This window comes from Hibiscus syriacus, unplaced genomic scaffold, assembly GCF_006381635.1.
Source record: "Hibiscus syriacus cultivar Baekdansim isolate YM2019G1 unplaced genomic scaffold, ASM638163v2 tig00016066_pilon, whole genome shotgun sequence".
In the NCBI taxonomy this organism is placed as follows: domain Eukaryota; kingdom Viridiplantae; phylum Streptophyta; class Magnoliopsida; order Malvales; family Malvaceae; genus Hibiscus; species Hibiscus syriacus.
The window spans coordinates 572,826-589,918 of record NW_024062381.1 but is presented as its reverse complement, the minus strand read 5'-3'; the positions used below and the strand labels follow the sequence as shown (position 1 = coordinate 589,918).

At 35.1% G+C, this 17,093-nt stretch overlaps 2 protein-coding genes, 1 long non-coding RNA gene and 1 pseudogene across 3 annotated transcripts; 2 read left to right on the top strand and 2 right to left on the bottom strand.

Annotated features, from left to right (window-relative positions):
* Window positions 1-848: 848 nt before the first annotated feature.
* Window positions 849-3,101, top strand: LOC120208238. Its single transcript, XM_039207556.1, has 4 exons — window positions 849-1,249; window positions 1,353-1,374; window positions 2,143-2,253; window positions 2,718-3,101. The coding sequence occupies exons 1-4, from the start codon at window positions 902-904 to the stop codon at window positions 2,879-2,881; spliced, it is 645 nt and encodes a 214-aa protein (XP_039063487.1). The 5' UTR covers window positions 849-901; the 3' UTR covers window positions 2,882-3,101.
* A 1,316-nt stretch (window positions 3,102-4,417) lies between these two features.
* Window positions 4,418-10,012, bottom strand: LOC120208237 (annotated as a pseudogene).
* A 506-nt stretch (window positions 10,013-10,518) lies between these two features.
* Window positions 10,519-12,821, top strand: LOC120208235 (phospholipid-transporting ATPase 2-like). The gene is made up of 5 exons (XM_039207555.1): window positions 10,519-10,665; window positions 11,330-11,427; window positions 11,773-11,915; window positions 12,562-12,649; window positions 12,746-12,821. Exons 1-5 carry the CDS (start codon window positions 10,519-10,521, stop codon window positions 12,819-12,821), a joined length of 552 nt encoding a protein of 183 aa, XP_039063486.1.
* A 2,666-nt stretch (window positions 12,822-15,487) lies between these two features.
* On the bottom strand, window positions 15,488-16,707 carry LOC120208249. Its single transcript, XR_005524295.1, has 3 exons — window positions 16,618-16,707; window positions 16,443-16,533; window positions 15,488-15,656 (listed from the first exon to the last, which is right to left on the bottom strand). It is a non-coding gene; the product is annotated as an uncharacterized LOC120208249 (long non-coding RNA).
* Between the last annotated feature and the right edge of the window lie 386 nt (window positions 16,708-17,093).

The following is a 17,093-nucleotide window of genomic DNA, read 5'->3' as shown; positions in this document are numbered from 1 at the left end:
GAAACCAACATTAATATCAGCAACAAAAACACCAATCAGAAAGTACGCATCAAACTATAACTACAACAACAACACAATATTTTGAGTTTCTTCCTCTGAAGATCTGAACAAGAACACAAGGTGGGTAATAGATAATAGGTATTAGCTAAGCTTAACATGTGGGCAACATATGCAGCAATTAAATACTAATTTTTCTAGTTGAGTTAAAAAAGATGGTTAACAGCTAGACTTTGTTGTTAGTTTTCTTCTTTGTGAGGAGGAGGAGGAGGAGGAGGAGGAGGAGGAGGAGGAGGAGGAGGAGGAGGAGGAGGAGGAGGAGGAGGAGGAGGAGGAATCTTTAACCACATAAATCACTTGATGATGAATTCCCTTCTTCTTAACCATATAAATCACTTGATGATGAATTCCTTTATTATCAAAATTTTATAACTTTAAATTAAAAAAATAAAAGATAATGTAAATAGTATGATTGACATTATTATTATTATTATTATTTTTATTAATCTAAAATGATTATGAGTGTAATATTTATTTTAAAGATTCTCAATAATTTGATAATAAATACTTAAATACTTTAATAATTACTGATGCTCGTATCAAACACCTTAAAGCTAACAATTATCTGAAATAATTTTTTCGTGCAATTGATATTATTTTTGAATTACAATTATCTTCTAAGATAAGACAGACAATTTTTATAAACGTTGCCCAAAAGAAATACGTTAGTTACCAAGTCGAGATAACAGTTAAATATTAGGGGGCAGAAAGTGTATTAAGCAGAGTAAAACCCTGATACTTCCCATAATATCCGCTTCAACCCTCGTTCTTTCAAAAAGGTCGCGCTCGAAATATAGATTCCAGGCGAGCCCGTCTCTGATCTCTCTCCCTCTGGCAATGAACCATGTCCAGGGTTTTCATCAATTTCAAGGCGCTGTTAGCTTCCCCTGCGTCGGCGTCGTCAGCTGCAGCAGCCCATTTTTCTTCTTCGGCTTCGATCGCCACTGCTTCCAAATCAGCTACTTCAAAAGCGGCTCAGAAAACTCCGAAAAAGTCGACCACTTCAAAACGCAAGGCTGAAAAACCAGCTACTCCCCGAACCAGGACCCGACCGTCTGGGATTTTTAAAATTGCCCCTGTTTCCCCTGCTTTGGGTCAATTCGTTGAAGCCCAACAGGCTTACCGTACCGACGCTGTTAAGCAGATCTGGAACTATATCAAGGCCCACAACCTTCAGGTTCTCTCTATCTCTGTAGTGTTTCTTTTGCTTCCTTTATAAAGTTGATTGCTTTTCCTGGGTTTTCCTTGCTGTCTTTTCCTGGGTTTATCATTTTATTGGAATTGCTTTATTTTAGTGTCTCAGGAATGATGAACAATGTAAAGGAATGTGGGCTTGAGTAAATGTCTGGGGAAATGCTTTCAACTTTGGTTTTTTTTATAAGTTTGATTTATTTTTGGTTCTTACCCCATGTTGTTTGCTTGCTGGGTTTCTGAGGTTTATGTATCATTTTCATTGTTTTCTTTTCTCTCCCCACTCTCTGTTGTTTCTAATGCTGGGTTTTGCACGTGTTTGGTGTTTAGTGTTGAAGAGAAGTTAAGCTGGCAACTGTAGTTGGATTAGTTTTGTGAATGTTCAGTTGTCAATGTAGGTCTCATTTAGGGAGATTGGATTCTTATTGTTCATGAATCTAACTTTAGTTCTTTTGAAGGGTATTGAAATTTATGCTTGGGTTGTTAGTGTGAAAGGATTCTTTTCCCTGTTGTGTTTTTGAAGTTACAATTTTAGGAGAAAACTTGTTATAATTCAGTGAAGTGATGTGAGTAGAAGGCATATCAGTTTCTTCATGTAAGAAAGTGGTGTAAAGGTGAACCGAAAGAATGGAGTGTTCCAAAAGTGATTTAAAAACTTTGGGTTCTGTGCTTTAATTAAGTCATAGGCTATCCAACCATAGTCCTTATTGCATCTCCTGATTTTCCACACGCTAAGTTCTTGCTTGGATTTTGGAGAGAAAATATTGAGACTGGAGCACTGTAATGGATCTTTCCTATTTCTGGTGACAAATGTTGTATTCATTTATACATCATTTACCCTTTTCACAGTTTCAATTAATATGCTGATTGAGCATTTGAGTTTTCTAAATGCAGGTTGTATTTGGTGTTTGATATCTCTGTCTTTTAAGATGTCTACCTCCGAGGCTGCATTTTCACCCTCTGCTTTCTTTATCTTATTTAATGTTTGCTTAAGAGTTTCCATTGGTGAATTCACATTTTTCCACATATTTCTCACGCAATGTTCATTCTATGCACACGGTTTAGAAATTTGACCTTTTAAGGGAATTCAATCGGTGCCTTACTATGGAGTAGCCATTGTCAGTAGAAAAGTGATCACGAGTGAACAATTACATAAATATGGGATCATAGTTGAGATTCTCTCTACGGTGTTTATGGATCCTCATAACCTCATCCGTTTCATATTTTGTCTATTGAAGTTAACAGAAATGTATGTGGTTTATATTTTTGTTTTCTTAAGGCAGAAATGGTAATTCTTTTGAGTAACAGAAATTTATGCAAACTCTTGTAAGCGGTTACTGTCATAATTGCGGTATATGCTGCATGTTGTGATGTCAAAGTTGCTGGTTTTACTATGTTGTGTTTAGTAGATTTTGCTTAGATATCATATTTTGAGTGACTGACATTTTTTGTATGAGTATACTTTCTAGTAACATGCACTGAAATATATGGAAACTTTTGCCTGCAGAATCCTGATAACAAGAGGGAGATCTTTTGTGATGAGAAGCTTAAGACCATTTTCGATGGAAAAGAAAAGGTCGGTTTCCTGGAGATTGGGAAAATGCTATCACGCCACTTTGTGAAGTCTAGCTGACCTCTTTTCATATTTTGCCATTGGTTGCCCAACCAACATTGAGCTATATATAGCTCTTCCTGTCATTCTTAACTGAACTCTTTTCATGTGTGTTCATGTTTTGAGAGCTGAGCTGTCTGGGGCTAGCCTTGCAACTAAGAAAGAGGTCCAAGCTGGACTTCTGTAAAAATTCAGTAGGACCAGGGAGTGAAAAAGTAGATATTTTTAATTTGGTTTCCTTATTTTAACTGTACTGTGTATGGTAACTGGATCTTTGAACAATTATTGGTTTAGTCATTCTATCATGAGGAAGCCATTGTTGATATTGAATTTCAGTGATCGAACTTGTTTATGGCAAGTGGTATCGGTTGTGGTCTGACTGCCTCAGGCGAGCTCCCCGAAGATACCTGCATGTGAAAATGTATTAAAGAACAAAACCCATTGCTTTACGTTATATGAATGTCTCAGTTTATTAGGAATCATAACCCAGACTGCAATATTTGCATTCATTAATCCCCACACTATCCAAAGTTTGTGTATTAACCAACTGTTTAATGTGTATGGTTCTATGTGAATAGTCAACTTGAAGGAACCAAATCTATAAAACCATATATTTTATACTTACAAGTTTTAATTTTTGTTCATGATAACATTTTCTTGTGTTTTTCCATAATTCTTGCACTATTTCAAGTTTGCGGAAAAAATTTGTGGGTTGGCCCCTAAAATATGTTTGGAGGGCTGATTATAAAATATCCCTCTGTTTCATCTTTAGACTGACATGCATTCTTGAAAGGATTTTGAAGGTTATTTTCATGTGACTGGATGTGTCAGACAAGAAAAATAAAGTTTCGGAGTAAGACAATATGGTTACTGGAGAAAATAAAATATTTTGACATTTATAATGTAGTAGAATCGATTGAGTGGCCTCAATCGTAAAAACAACTGTCTTTTATGTTTTGTTATTTTTTACGTTGGATGTTATAAGAAGTACTAAGAACTTGTTCTTTATAAGGTATCAACTGAAACTTGGCAGTGGCACCATCATATCCACCAAGAATTCTGGATTGTTACAACATGAAAGTGTTCTTTTTATGGCTTCTACATGCCTGTCTAAATAGAATAGGCATTTTGGTCTTGAAACATAAACCAATATCCAAACGCACATTGGGAGGGGTCCCGAGCCTTCAACACCTTCAGATGGTCAGAATTTGACAGTTTTTTCTAGTCTTGAAACCAGATAGATAGACTCAGACTAACAAAGATTGCCAGAGGAAGACGAAAGAAGGAATAATATGGATTACTTGTGAGCCTGTAAAATTATAGAGGAAAAATGGTTTCTTCTCTTTGCTTAAACAGTTGTGCAGTCCCAAGGGCTGCAAAACAAACTCTTTCGTCGGTAATACAACTCCACAAAGTCCCTTCTATTCGTTCACACAAACACTGCATTTCCAGAGCTTCTGCTTCTATTCGCTCTCAAGTATGCCGACCTTAATCTAACTGACAAAATTTCTTAGGTCCCTTAATAGTTAACCCAAATATATCTCTAATGGTCACCTCCTAATCTCCTTCAATATTTAACCCAATGGCGAGATAAGCATACCGTGTCTTTCTTCCGAGGTGGTTCCGGTTTATCATTCTTGCTTCTAGATTGATTTGCTCGGATTCTGAGATTATAGGGCGACACGTGGATTCACCTCACCTGATTTCGGAGGGTACACTCTCTAAGTTCTCGTCATATTCGTTGAAAATGGAATCCGGTAGTGTCATGCAAAAACTGATCACCACAATTTCATCGGATTCCTGTTTGTCCAAAGCATTCCATAGATGAAAACAAAAGGTATTTTCCGATTCGATCCATATGATATCGTTAGCATTGATAGTCTGGGATCACCACAAAATTCTCCGTGATGGCGAAATCATGCATCATGGTCGGCACTGGCAAGGGAATCTCGATGTTCTATATTTTTTTTATCGTCGAGTGAAAATTTGGAGTACTTTAAGTACTGTTTTTGGACAACATCGTAGCTCAAATCGAAGAGTTCCTTGGAAACATGGTCGATTTTGGGATGAATGATCATTGTCGAATAGAGTTGTTGTTCGAAATCGTATCGTCCAACTGTTTCCAGATCTCTTGAGGGAGTGATACGCACGTGGTAGGGGAGATCATCCTTGAACTTGACAAGAACTCAGTCGTTGAAGTAGACTAAACAAGCGTTGGCCACGCCGGTGCCTTGTTTATGATTGACGAGGCCGAATGTCCTCGAGCATAAAAAATATAAGCCTTGCAAATTGCAATCCCCGAATAGACATGGAGTTCGTCGATTGCTTTAGGGAAAACAAGGCGGCCCAATTTTTTTCTCCCGTAAAAGCCTTGCCTTTCCGTGAACCAGCAAGCGTAACTAGCGTTGCCATTGTTGATGCTAACAGCATGAACCATCCCATCGCCGTCAAACAAGTGGTGGCTAGAAACCAGCTCGAATAAAGGATTAGCTCTGTTCCGTAAATAAACGCCATTTATAGAAGAAAGGATGGTGTCGGCAATGGGGAGAGAACGCTTATCGGGCTGTTCCGGAAAGGTAGCAAAGTTTTCTGGCGATTTGAATGCGTGGGTCGACAGTTTTAGGTAGTGGGTGTTGAAGCAGGGTGAAGCCACATGATCCTGCTAGATTTGGGTCATCACCATCATCTAGAAATTTCAAAGAGGTCAATTGCAAGGTTTTTCAAAGGGTAGCTACCTTAAACATTAGTGACCAACTATGTAATTTACCTAAAAATATTTCAGCATTTATAATGGAGTAGAATCCATTGAGTGGTTTAAGTGGTAAAAACAATTGTATTTTATATTTTGTTAATTTTTACGTTGGTTGTTGTAAAAAGTACTAAGAACTTGTTCTTTTTGAGGTATTAAACTAAAACTTGGTAGTGGCACCACCATATCCACCAAGAATTCTGGATTGTTAAAACATAAAAGTGTTCTTTTTATGGGTTTCTACATGCCTGTCTAAATAGTATAGGCATTTTGGTCTTGAAACATAAACCAATATCCAAACGCCCATTGGGAGGGGCCCCGAGCCTTCAACACCTTCAGATGGTCTGAATTTAACATATTTTTCTAGTCTTGAAACCAGATAAATAGACACAAACCAACAAAGATTGCCAGAGGAAGATAGAAGAAGGAATAATATGGATTAGTTGTGAGCATGTAAAATTATAGAGGAAAAATGGTTTTTTCTCTTTGCTTAAACAGTTGTGCAGTCCCAAGTGCTGAAAACAAAACTCTTTCGTCGGCAATACAACTCCACAAAGTACCTTCTCTTCGTTCTCACAAATACTGCATTACCAGATCATCTGCTTCTATTTCAGTTTCCATTTCTAATAAAAAGGAGCATAGGAGTACTGATCTGGTGGCTCTCGAGTATGCCGACCTTAATCTCACTGACAAAATTTCTCAGGTCCCTTAATATTTAACCCAAATATATCTCTAACAGCCACATTCTATTTTCCTTTAATTTAACCCAATGGAGAGATAAGCGTATTGTGACTTTCTTCTGAGGTGATACTGGTTCATTATTCCTGCTTCTATGTTGATTTGCTCGGATTCCGAGATTATAGGGCAGCGCGTTGATTCACCTAAGCCTGCTTTCGGACAATATTCTCTTTAACCTCTCATCATATTCGTTGAAAATGGAGTCCGATGCCTTGTTTATGATTGACGAGGCGGAAGTGTCCTCGAGCATAGAAAATCATAATCCTTGCAATCCTCGAATGGCCATGGAGTTCGTCGATTGCTTTAGGGAAAACAAGGTAGCCCAATTCTTTCTCCTGTAAAAGCCTTTGCGTTTTCGTGAACCGGTAGATAAAACTAGCATCTTCATTGTTGGTGCTAACAACATGAACCATCCCGTCACCGTCAAACAAGTGGTAGCTAGAAACTAGCTCGAATAAAGGATTAGCTCCGTTCTGAAGATAAATGCCATTTATAGAAGTGATGGTACTGTTAACCGGGAGAGAACGTTTAACTGGCTGTTCCGGAAAGGGGGCAAATTTTCCGGTGATATGAACGTGTGAGTCAACAGTTTTAGGGAGCAGGTCTTGAAGCAGGGTGAAGCCACATGATCCTGCCAGATTTGGGTCACCAACATCGCCTAAAAATTTCAAAATAGTCAATTGCAAGGTTTTTCAAAGGGTGGTTACCTCAAACATTAGTGACCAACTGTGTAATTTACCCCAAAATATTTTAACATTTATAATGGAGTAGAATCCGTTGAGTGTCCGCAGTGGTAAAAAACAAACTGTATTTTATGTTTTGTTAATTTTACGTTGGCTGTTCTAAGAAGTACTAAGAACTTGTTCCCTTTGAGGTATCAACTGAAACTTGGCAGTGGCACCACTACATCCACCAAGAATTTTGGATTGTTAAAACATAAAAGTGTTCTTTTTATGGGCTTCTACATGCCTGTCTATATAGTATAGACATTTCGGTCTTGAAATATAAACCAATATCCAAAAGTACATTGAGAGGGCCCCCGAGCCTTCAACACCTTCAGATGGTCAGAATTTGGCAGATTTTTCTAGTATTGAAACCAGATAGATAGACACAGGGATTGCCAAAGGAAGATGGAAGAAGGAATAATATGGATTAGTTGTGAGCATGTAAAATTATAAAGGAAAATGGTTTATTCTCTTTGCTTAACAATTGTGTAGATAAGGGGGGATTGTCTCCATAAAGGCGAACTAATATATGACTAATATACGGCGTTATCGGATACATTAAAAGATATTTGATAAATTTGGTTTAGCGCTACCGAAAATATCGAGTAATAATAATGTAATAGGTGGAAATCATAAAGAAATATTAAAAAATTTGGCAACCGACAAACTTAGCTTGTCGGTTTGTGTCGATACTTTATAAAATTTATTGATCCATACAATATAACAAGTAAAAAATGACAAAACCGGTCTATAAATGACAAAACAGGTAAAGCGCTACCGGATATATTGAAAGTGTCGATACTTTATAAAAATATATCTATCCATAACAATATAACAGGTAAAAAAATGACAAAACCGGTCTATAAATGAAAAAATAGGTAAAGCGCTACCGGATATATTGAAAGTGTCGATACTCTATAAAAATGTATCGATCCATAACAATATAACAGGTAAAAAAAATGACAAAACCGGTCTATAAATGATAAAACAGGTAAAGCGCTACCGGATATATTGAAAGTGTCGATACTTTATAAAAATGTATCGATCCATAACAATATAATAGTTAAAAAAATGATAAAATCGGTATATAAATGACAAAACAGGTAAAGCGCTACCGGATATGTTGATAGTGTCGATACTTTATAAAAATGTATCGATCCATAACAAAACAGGTAAAAAAATGACAAAACCGGTTTATAAATGACAAACAGGTAAAGCGCTACCTGATATGTTGATAGTGTCGATACTTTATATAAGTATCGACACTTTTGGAATTTAAAAGAAAAGAAGTTATAGCGTCAATAAAGTGTCGATACTTTATAAAAATGTATCGATCCATAACAATATAACAGGTAAAAATATGACAAAATCGATCTCGAAATGACAAAACCGGTAGTAAAAAAGTGTGCTTGTGTGATCATTTTTATTTTAGAATTTTCATTTTTTAATACAAAAAGTTGGATATTTTAAGCAAAACCAAGTAAGAAAATAACAAAAACTTTGCAGTAACAAAAGAATAACATTGGGAAACCCACCATGTTATCAGTTTCTCTCATCCAGAAACAAAAATCTCTCAACATCTCTCAACGCAAACTTATGATACTCTTATTATCTCCATAGGATAAAGTTAGGCCAGTTTTAGTTTCTTAAAGAATAAACTTATGATTGAAGAACTCAAACTGGTGCACGCATAGTGTCGATGCATTTATGAAAGTATCGATTCAAAAACATCGAAATCGATAATTATTATGTAACAGGTAAATTTATAATGTAACCGGTAAAAATATACTGGTTAATTAGCAAATAGGTTTACATTATGTATCGACACTTTTTAAATATGTATCGATACTTTTTTCCCAAAATGAAAGCACAACGAGGTGCACGCATAAAGTGTCAATACATTTAAAATTGTATCAATCCCAAAAATATCAAAACCGATAATTATAATGTAATAGGTAAATTTGTAATGTTACCGGTTTAAATATACCTGTTTAGTTAGAAAATAGATCAATATAAGCGCTACCTATTACACACTACAGCAAAAATAGTTTTTAGCGGCAGATGTACCGGCATTTTTACTGCAAACGCCGGTAATTGTTTACATATAGCGGCGTTTTTGAACAAACGCCGCAAAATACTATACTTTAGTGGCGTTTGTATAAAAACGCCGCTAAAGAATCGTAATGTAGTGGCGTTTTTATACAAACGCCGCTATAAACTAGTATTTTAGTGGCGTTTTTATACAAACGCTGCTATAGACACGTACTTTTATGGCGTTTTAATACCAAACGACTCTATAGACTCATACTTTAGTGGCATTTTTACACAAACGCCGCGATAGACACGTACTTTTGTGGTGTTTTAATACCAAACGCCGCTATAGACACGTATTTTTGTGGCGTTTTAATCCCAAATGCCGCTATAGATTCGTACTTTAGTGGCGTTTTTACACAAACGCCACTATAGACACGTACTTTTGTGGCGTTTTAATAACAAACGCCGCTATAGACTCGTACTTTAGTGGCGTTTTAATACCAAACGCCGCAATTGTCATATAACCTAGTAGCGTTTACGTAAAAAAACGTTGCTACTGAAAACTACTTTAACATATCGAAACAAAACCCTAATTTCATAGATTCAGTCTGGGCATCGAAATATATCTCCCCTCCCTTTTATCTCTTCGCATCCACTCTCATCCTTTGATCCTTCGACCTCCATTGCTCGATCCATCTTCCCCTTACATTCAACCCAGATATCTCCATTCTTTTCATTCCCCTCTTTCATTGCTTTTAGACATCTCTCTCTTCCATTTCTCTCTGCAGGCACAAGGCGCAACAATGGCTTCCAAATTTCTGCAGCTCTATGGTAAAATTCAGCTTTTAAATTCCTTGAAGTTGGATTTTGGTTCCTATTAAGGTAATATCCTAAAATCTGAATCATGGTATAAGATCTGTGATCACATAGTTCAGGGATGAAATTTGTGGGTTTGGATACAAACTGATGTATGCACTAGGTGGCGTTGCACTCTTTTTCCTCTGTAGTGTGATTTTATCTAAGCCTCAATTTAGCGGTGTGTAAACTTAGAGGGTTGTCCTTATATTAAAAGCCAATACCATGATTCTGCAACCTGCTCGTTTAAAACATCACAAGATTACTTTATATTAATATTTCAATATTTTGTAATATAATTAGATTTAGAATTAAATAAAAAGTTATCAGTGAACCAATCTATATCTAGTTGGATGTTTGGGCCTGGCAGGTTGTCTCCCTGGGATACCTGCATAATCCTTGTTGCTTTATTCTTTCAAATTTGCTTGCTGCTCAGTTGCCTTTCCTCCATGCATGCCTGTGGTTTTCCATATATTTTCTGGATTTTTGTTATTCTTCAGTCATATTTTTTATCATGAAGCTTTGCACAAAGAATCGCACCCCCCAAAAAAATATATATGCAACAATGTGTTGACTTTGTACCCACTTTTTTGTTGCAGCAATGGTATGTTCTATATCCGCTTGAAGGTCCATGGTATGAGCTATTGGTCATTCCTCTTCGTTTTGAGCTTCTGTGTTCCATCATGATACCCATATCTATTAAGGTAACCCAATATAAAAATACTAATGATTTTGAATTGTTGCCCATGCTCTTCTTTTTTTTTGGTATGAACCTTGATATACTGAACGGACCAGCTTGCCACTAATAGCATAGAAGGTTCTTAGCTAGTCACTGTACTGTGTTACACGAGACATTGACTAGATCAAAATATGGTGCAACAGTGATGTGAGTTTTGAGTTTAAAATAATAATAATAATTATGGCATGATTATAATATGATTAGGAATGCATTACAACTTTACTAATGTAGAAATGTTTTAGTTTCATTTGATTGTACTAGGACTAGTAGGACAAGTGTAGAATGTTTTGTTCAATCATTTGATTGTTAATAGAAATCCAAGTGGGTGTCAGAAACTAGTTCTAGTTTAAATTTATTGTAGACACATGTCCTTGTACTGATGGTCCAAGTTAAAATCTCTTGGATTAATGGGTTATTTTCTAATACTCTTAGGTTCGGTGGTTGGGAGATGATTGGTTTCTTTACTTGAAGTAAGGTTTTGAATAGATGAGAATATAAGCTTCATCTTAAATATCCTTTTAATTTTTGCTTCTAATCTTGTTTATTTGCTTCAATTTTTGATTTTATTTCCATATTTGAGTTCTTTCTCAGATATTTTATCTTGTTAACCATCAAGCCTTTTTTTGCAGGTCTCTCTTGATCTTGTGAAAAGTTTATATGCAAAGTTTATTGATTGGGATTCTGAGATGATAGATTATGAGACTGGTATTCCTTCACATGCAACGAAGTAAGTATTTTTTCCAAGAAATCAATTAGTTGGAGTGCCCTTCTTAGTATACAAAGCTGGTAGCTAAGTTGATGTCACTCAAACTGAACATTATCTGTTCAAATGTTTGAGTCTTGTATGACTTGGCACACTTAACTCTCCTTTTGTTTTTACTTTTCACAACTCTTACCTCTCTCTTTTTTTCCTTACTATATTATTAAGTTTATTTTTACAACTAAAACTTTGTTATATAGGAGTTGTTTTTGAAAAGAATTATATGCAATTATTTAGCTACATGGTTGGATTCTGCCATAGATTTTAGTGAATGTATATATTTGATAAAATTGGTTTGTTTTTATGTGGCAACACAGCAATAAGTGAGGACCTTGGACAAGTTGAGTACATAATGACTGACAAAATTGGAACACTAACTGAAAATAGAATGATCTTTAGAAGATGCTGCATTAATGGCGTTTTCTATGGAAATGAGAGTGGTGATGCGCTGAAAGGTTCGTTATCTATTTTTCACCTTCTTGCTCATTACCTAATCTTTTCTCATTGAATCCATTTTTAGGTTCATATTCTCATTGAATCCATTTTTAGGTTTCATTTCTGTTGAATGAAATTGTCTTGCTTGAATAATCAGGGACATTTTGACTTTTTATATCTTGCTAATGAAAGATGATATTTTATAATTGAGGGGGGTCCAAAATTGGGAATGGAGTTTAATAAGTTATTTTGCCCGTGGGCCGTAAATTCTATGTTTAAGATGAGAATACAAATTTCATCTTTAACATCCTTATTTTGCTTCAAGTTCATAGCTCTTGTAAATTCTGATTTATCATTTCAAATAGTCTTTAATAAGTTAATTTTTATGGTTTTAGTTTTTATTCTTGGAAATAACATAATGACTTACTGTCCTTGAGTTTAATGTAATGATCAAAGCTGACGGGATAGCGAAGAGCTACGATAAAGCATGTTGGCTATTTGATAGCATGCAGTGTCACGGTGTAGTTCCGGATAAATGCGGTTATAGTTCTCTTATACAGATTTTAGCTAGCGCAGATTTACCACACGTAGCGAAATGCTATCTGAAGAAGATGTAGGAAGCCGGACTTGTGAGTGATTGCATTCCATAATGTGCTATGATCTCAGGCTTTGTGAAATTAGGAGAATTGGGAATGGCTGAAGGACTATACAACGAGATGATTCAATCGGTAAGCTTTGTTGCTTGTAAGAATGAGTGAGTTTAAGAAAATTTGCGTTTAAAACTACTTTGAATCAGCCGTTCTGATAAACTTGGACATCATTGTATGATGCTTATTTTTTTTTCTCTCAGGGGCATTGCTTGTGTCAATTTTCGCATCTCCAATTGTATTAGCAGTGCAACTGCTGAAGTTGCCAAAGATTTATAGTCTTATAATTGGTTAGTCATCTGAATACTCTTAGCTGATAGATCTTTGTTTGTTAATTCTAACTGAACTTTGTAATTCCTTATAATTCTTTCAAGACATGCTATGTCAAGGATGCCAATCACAGGATCAGCTAGCAGAAGAAAAAGGGAACATATTTTTGTTTTCATTCAATGAGATATTTGTGTATGTTTAAAATTTCTATCGAATCTGCATTGTTCAGTCGAAAGAATCGTGTTTTTCTTATGCTCTTAGGGTTGTTTTGGTGATTTCTCGATTAAACTGTCTTCTTCATTATAGCTCTTTCATTCGTTACTTTTTAACATAAAAAAGACTAAAAGAGAGCGTTATTATTAATTAAATCATATGTGTATATAGTTCAAACCCTATTAAATTTACTAACATAGATATTATAATGTATATCTTTGCAAGCAAGAAATTGAATTCAATATTTAGGTTCATTTAATCGAAACTTTGATGAGTGCAAAGATGCGGTTGAATAGTATAATAATGAAGTATGAAATTTCGTGAGTTTGAAGGGAAGACCTATACTTGGGAATAACCCATCATGAGAACCTTGCTCACGCACGTTTGCTTTCTTTCTAACCTTTCCTTTTTCTGGAGTTTTGGAGCCTTTTTTTGGGTACTATTGATTTAAAATATGTTTGGTCCGATAATCTGTTAGAAGTTATCATGAAATTCAAGCTTGGATGTTTCTGGACAATTATTAAGATCTATCTCTATATTTTGCTTATCATCATGAAGGTTGCCCATGCCATAGAGTTGTTGACTGCTGGGACTGACCATGCAAAAATGTGTTGTTAACTTTTTTAACGTAAGATATAATGGATTTTCATATAAACTGATGATTTATTTGGATATGAAACTAGAGATCGGGTTTGCATTGCCATGGATGGGGCCTTTTCAAGTGGTATGCCAATTGGAGTAAGACCTCATGAAGCAAAATATCTGTGCAAGAAATGACAGGACGATACTAGCTCTGCATCATTGTTTTCCCATATAAACTGGATTTATCTCTTTGAATTTAAGCGCCTCATTATGACGAAGAGTTTTGAAGAATGTGTAAGATTAGAAACAAAATATCTTAGATATTATTGTTTATTATAGTTAATAATGTTGAACTACATTATATTTTACGTTAATGTAAACTTTGATTTATTATTATGGATTTCATTTTTCTTGTTATGGATTTTAAGTTTGTTGTTATCGATGTCAAGTTTATTGGAAAATGCTACAGGTTAAATTTGGGTAATAAAAGAGTAGAAAACAACATTTGACAAATTAGTTTTAATTTGCAAAATCAATTTCTTTTAGCTATAGAGAGGTAATTAGCGACGTTTGTATCTTAAAACGCCGCTATATACCAGATCTTTTGCGATGTTTGTAGGAAAAACGCCGCTAAATATCAAGACCTATTGCGGCGTTTGTGGACAAAACGCCGCTAAATATCAACACCTATTGCGGCGTTTGTTGGAAAAACGCCGCTAAATCTCAACACCTATTGCGGCGTTTGTTGGAAAAAGCCACCAAATATCAACACCTATTGCGGCGTTTGTTGGACAAACGCCGCTATATATCGTTACCTATTGCGACGTTTTTTGTTACCAAACGCCGTGAACTTTAGCGACGCTATTTGCAGCGGCGCTTTTTGCGGCGTTTGTCATAGCGCCGCATGTGTTTTTGGCGGTGCTTAAAAACGCCGCTATAGGTATAAAAAAACGCCGCAAATGTACAGTTTTGCTGTAGTGACATTATATAAGCGCTACCTAATATATTATTGTACTTGATAATATTTTCGCTTAAATGATATAACATAACCGGTCACGCCGTTTTTTAAACGCCGCACAACAACTACCTATCACATTATACAAACTGTATTTTATGTTTTGTTAATTTTTACGTTGGCTGTTCTAAGAAGTACTAAGAACTTGTTCCCTTTGAGGTATCAACTGAAACTTGGCAGTGGCACCACTATATCCACCAAGAATTTTGGATTGTTAAAACATTAAAGTGTTTTTTATGCGCTTCAACACCTTCAGATGGTCTGAAGTTGACAGATTTTTCTAGTCTTGAAACCAAATAGATAGACACAGACTAACAAAGATTGCAAGAGGAAGATAGAAGAAGGAATAATATGGATTAGTTGTGAGCCTTTAAAATTATAGAGGAAAAATGGTTTCTTCTCTTTACTTAAATAGTTGTGCAGTCCCAAGGGCTGAAAAACAAACTCTTTCGTCGGTAATACAACTCCACAACTTCCCTTCTCTTCTTTCACACAAATACTGCATTACCAGTTCAGTTTCCATTTCTAATAAAAAGGAGCTTAGGAGTACTGACATAGTGGCTCTCGAGTATGCAGATCTTAATCTCACTGACAAAATTATGAAATTGTACACTAAATTTAGAAAAGTTATACTCTACCCCTGAAGGTGAAATCCTGGTTCCGTCCCTGTCTATTTGGCTATTAATGTAGGGATCTGTATGGCATTATTATTGAGTTTGACATTATTGTCTTCCATAGGTTCGGCTCGGTTGACATTAAATGAGAAATTAAAATGTAAATAGTTAAAATGTAAAATCATAAAAAGAGCATATATATATATATATATATATAATGAAAGAAAAATCTTGATAAAATAAATACATCTGAAGATTATCTAGTAACATCACGACTCGTCTACTTATTACAAAATATGAGCAACAATCACAACCAAATAAGTATTATCCCTCGTATTCTACCAAACATGGGAGCGGTTCCTCAAAAGCATTGTTTAGAAGCAAGCTTCGCAGAGCCAACAGCAACAAAGGGCGAACAAGCTGACCTTACAAGTCAAAATAATTAGATTGGAGGATGATGATAATATAAAATACAAGGTTAGTCACTGAAATGATCGAATTGATTTTTCAGAATTATCTTTTTTCGGTGTGAAGTTTAAAATAAAACAGATTAATATAAAACTAAAAGAGGATTCGATTTTAATCGAAAGACTTACCTAATACACAAGTCTTTAGAGCGAATTAAGTAACATTTTAGGTTGAAATTTAAAATATTACGTTTTCCATAACAAATTTTATAAATTACTTAACTATTTTAGTTGCAACTTTAAAAGTTAAGAAACTCATATAACATTATCGGTTGTAATCGAAATTATTATCAATTGTATACCATTTTAATGTAATCAATGAAACATTTAGGTTCAAACCCGCCGTAATACAATATTCTTGGTTGTAACCGAAATTATTATCAATTGTTTAAGGTTTTAGGGTAAACATGGTAAGAATTTAAGTTAGGCACAATGTCAAAATTAACCCTCAATATTTATCAAAATAGTTATTCAGGCCCCTATTCTTTTTTTTGGAGCATATTTTGGCCCCCAACATTTTATTTGGGAGAAAAAATCCATCTATTGATGAAAATTGTTTGTTACATAAAATGTCGGATGCAAAAATACTCCAAGAAGAAAAATAAGGGTCAAAACAACCATTTTTAATAAACGTGAAGGACAATTTTAGAAATTATGCCTCTTAAGTCAAAAAGAAGTACGGTTGAATTCTGCATGAATATTTACAAACAAAAGTACAAAACTGTTAATGAGCTCTTACCAGCCTTCAATGAAGCCCCTATCTCCTTTCTTCTTTGAACGAGGGAAGCGCTCCTTCTGAGCTGCAGGTGGATCAGCAGTGGTGGGATACCCTAATTTCATCAAAACCAACAAAAAAGTAAGTTCTCAAATCTCCATTTATCGTCTGAAAGAAGAAGAGTCAGTAGGAATGGAACCTGCAGGGGGCTGATTCTCTTGTCCAAATTCTGACTTCGCCATTTTGGAGTGCACAGATTATTAGTTGGAGTATATGTGTCTCTAACTCTGCTACCAACCCATCAATTTATTTACATTTTTAGGTGTAACTGTTGACTTAAAAAATCCTATACATTGCTTTTACTTTGATTGGGTTATATCTGGTGCAGTGAAGAGGGAACGAAAAGTTGTATTTTTCCACCTCATGACATTCTAAAAGTAAACCAAAGAGGACAAGCCACGGCGTTCCTCGAGATGGATTTTGATTCCTTTGTTTGTCAAAAAGGAAAACCAAAGGCGGCCACAAGGATCCATCGTATTCAGATTCATAGAAGGTATAAGATTTTATATTATCATACAAATTTATAAAATTTTAAGAACAAAAATAAATTATTAATAAAATTATAAAAAAATATTTAAATTATATGATAATTTAAATTTTTTTAAGAAAGATAAT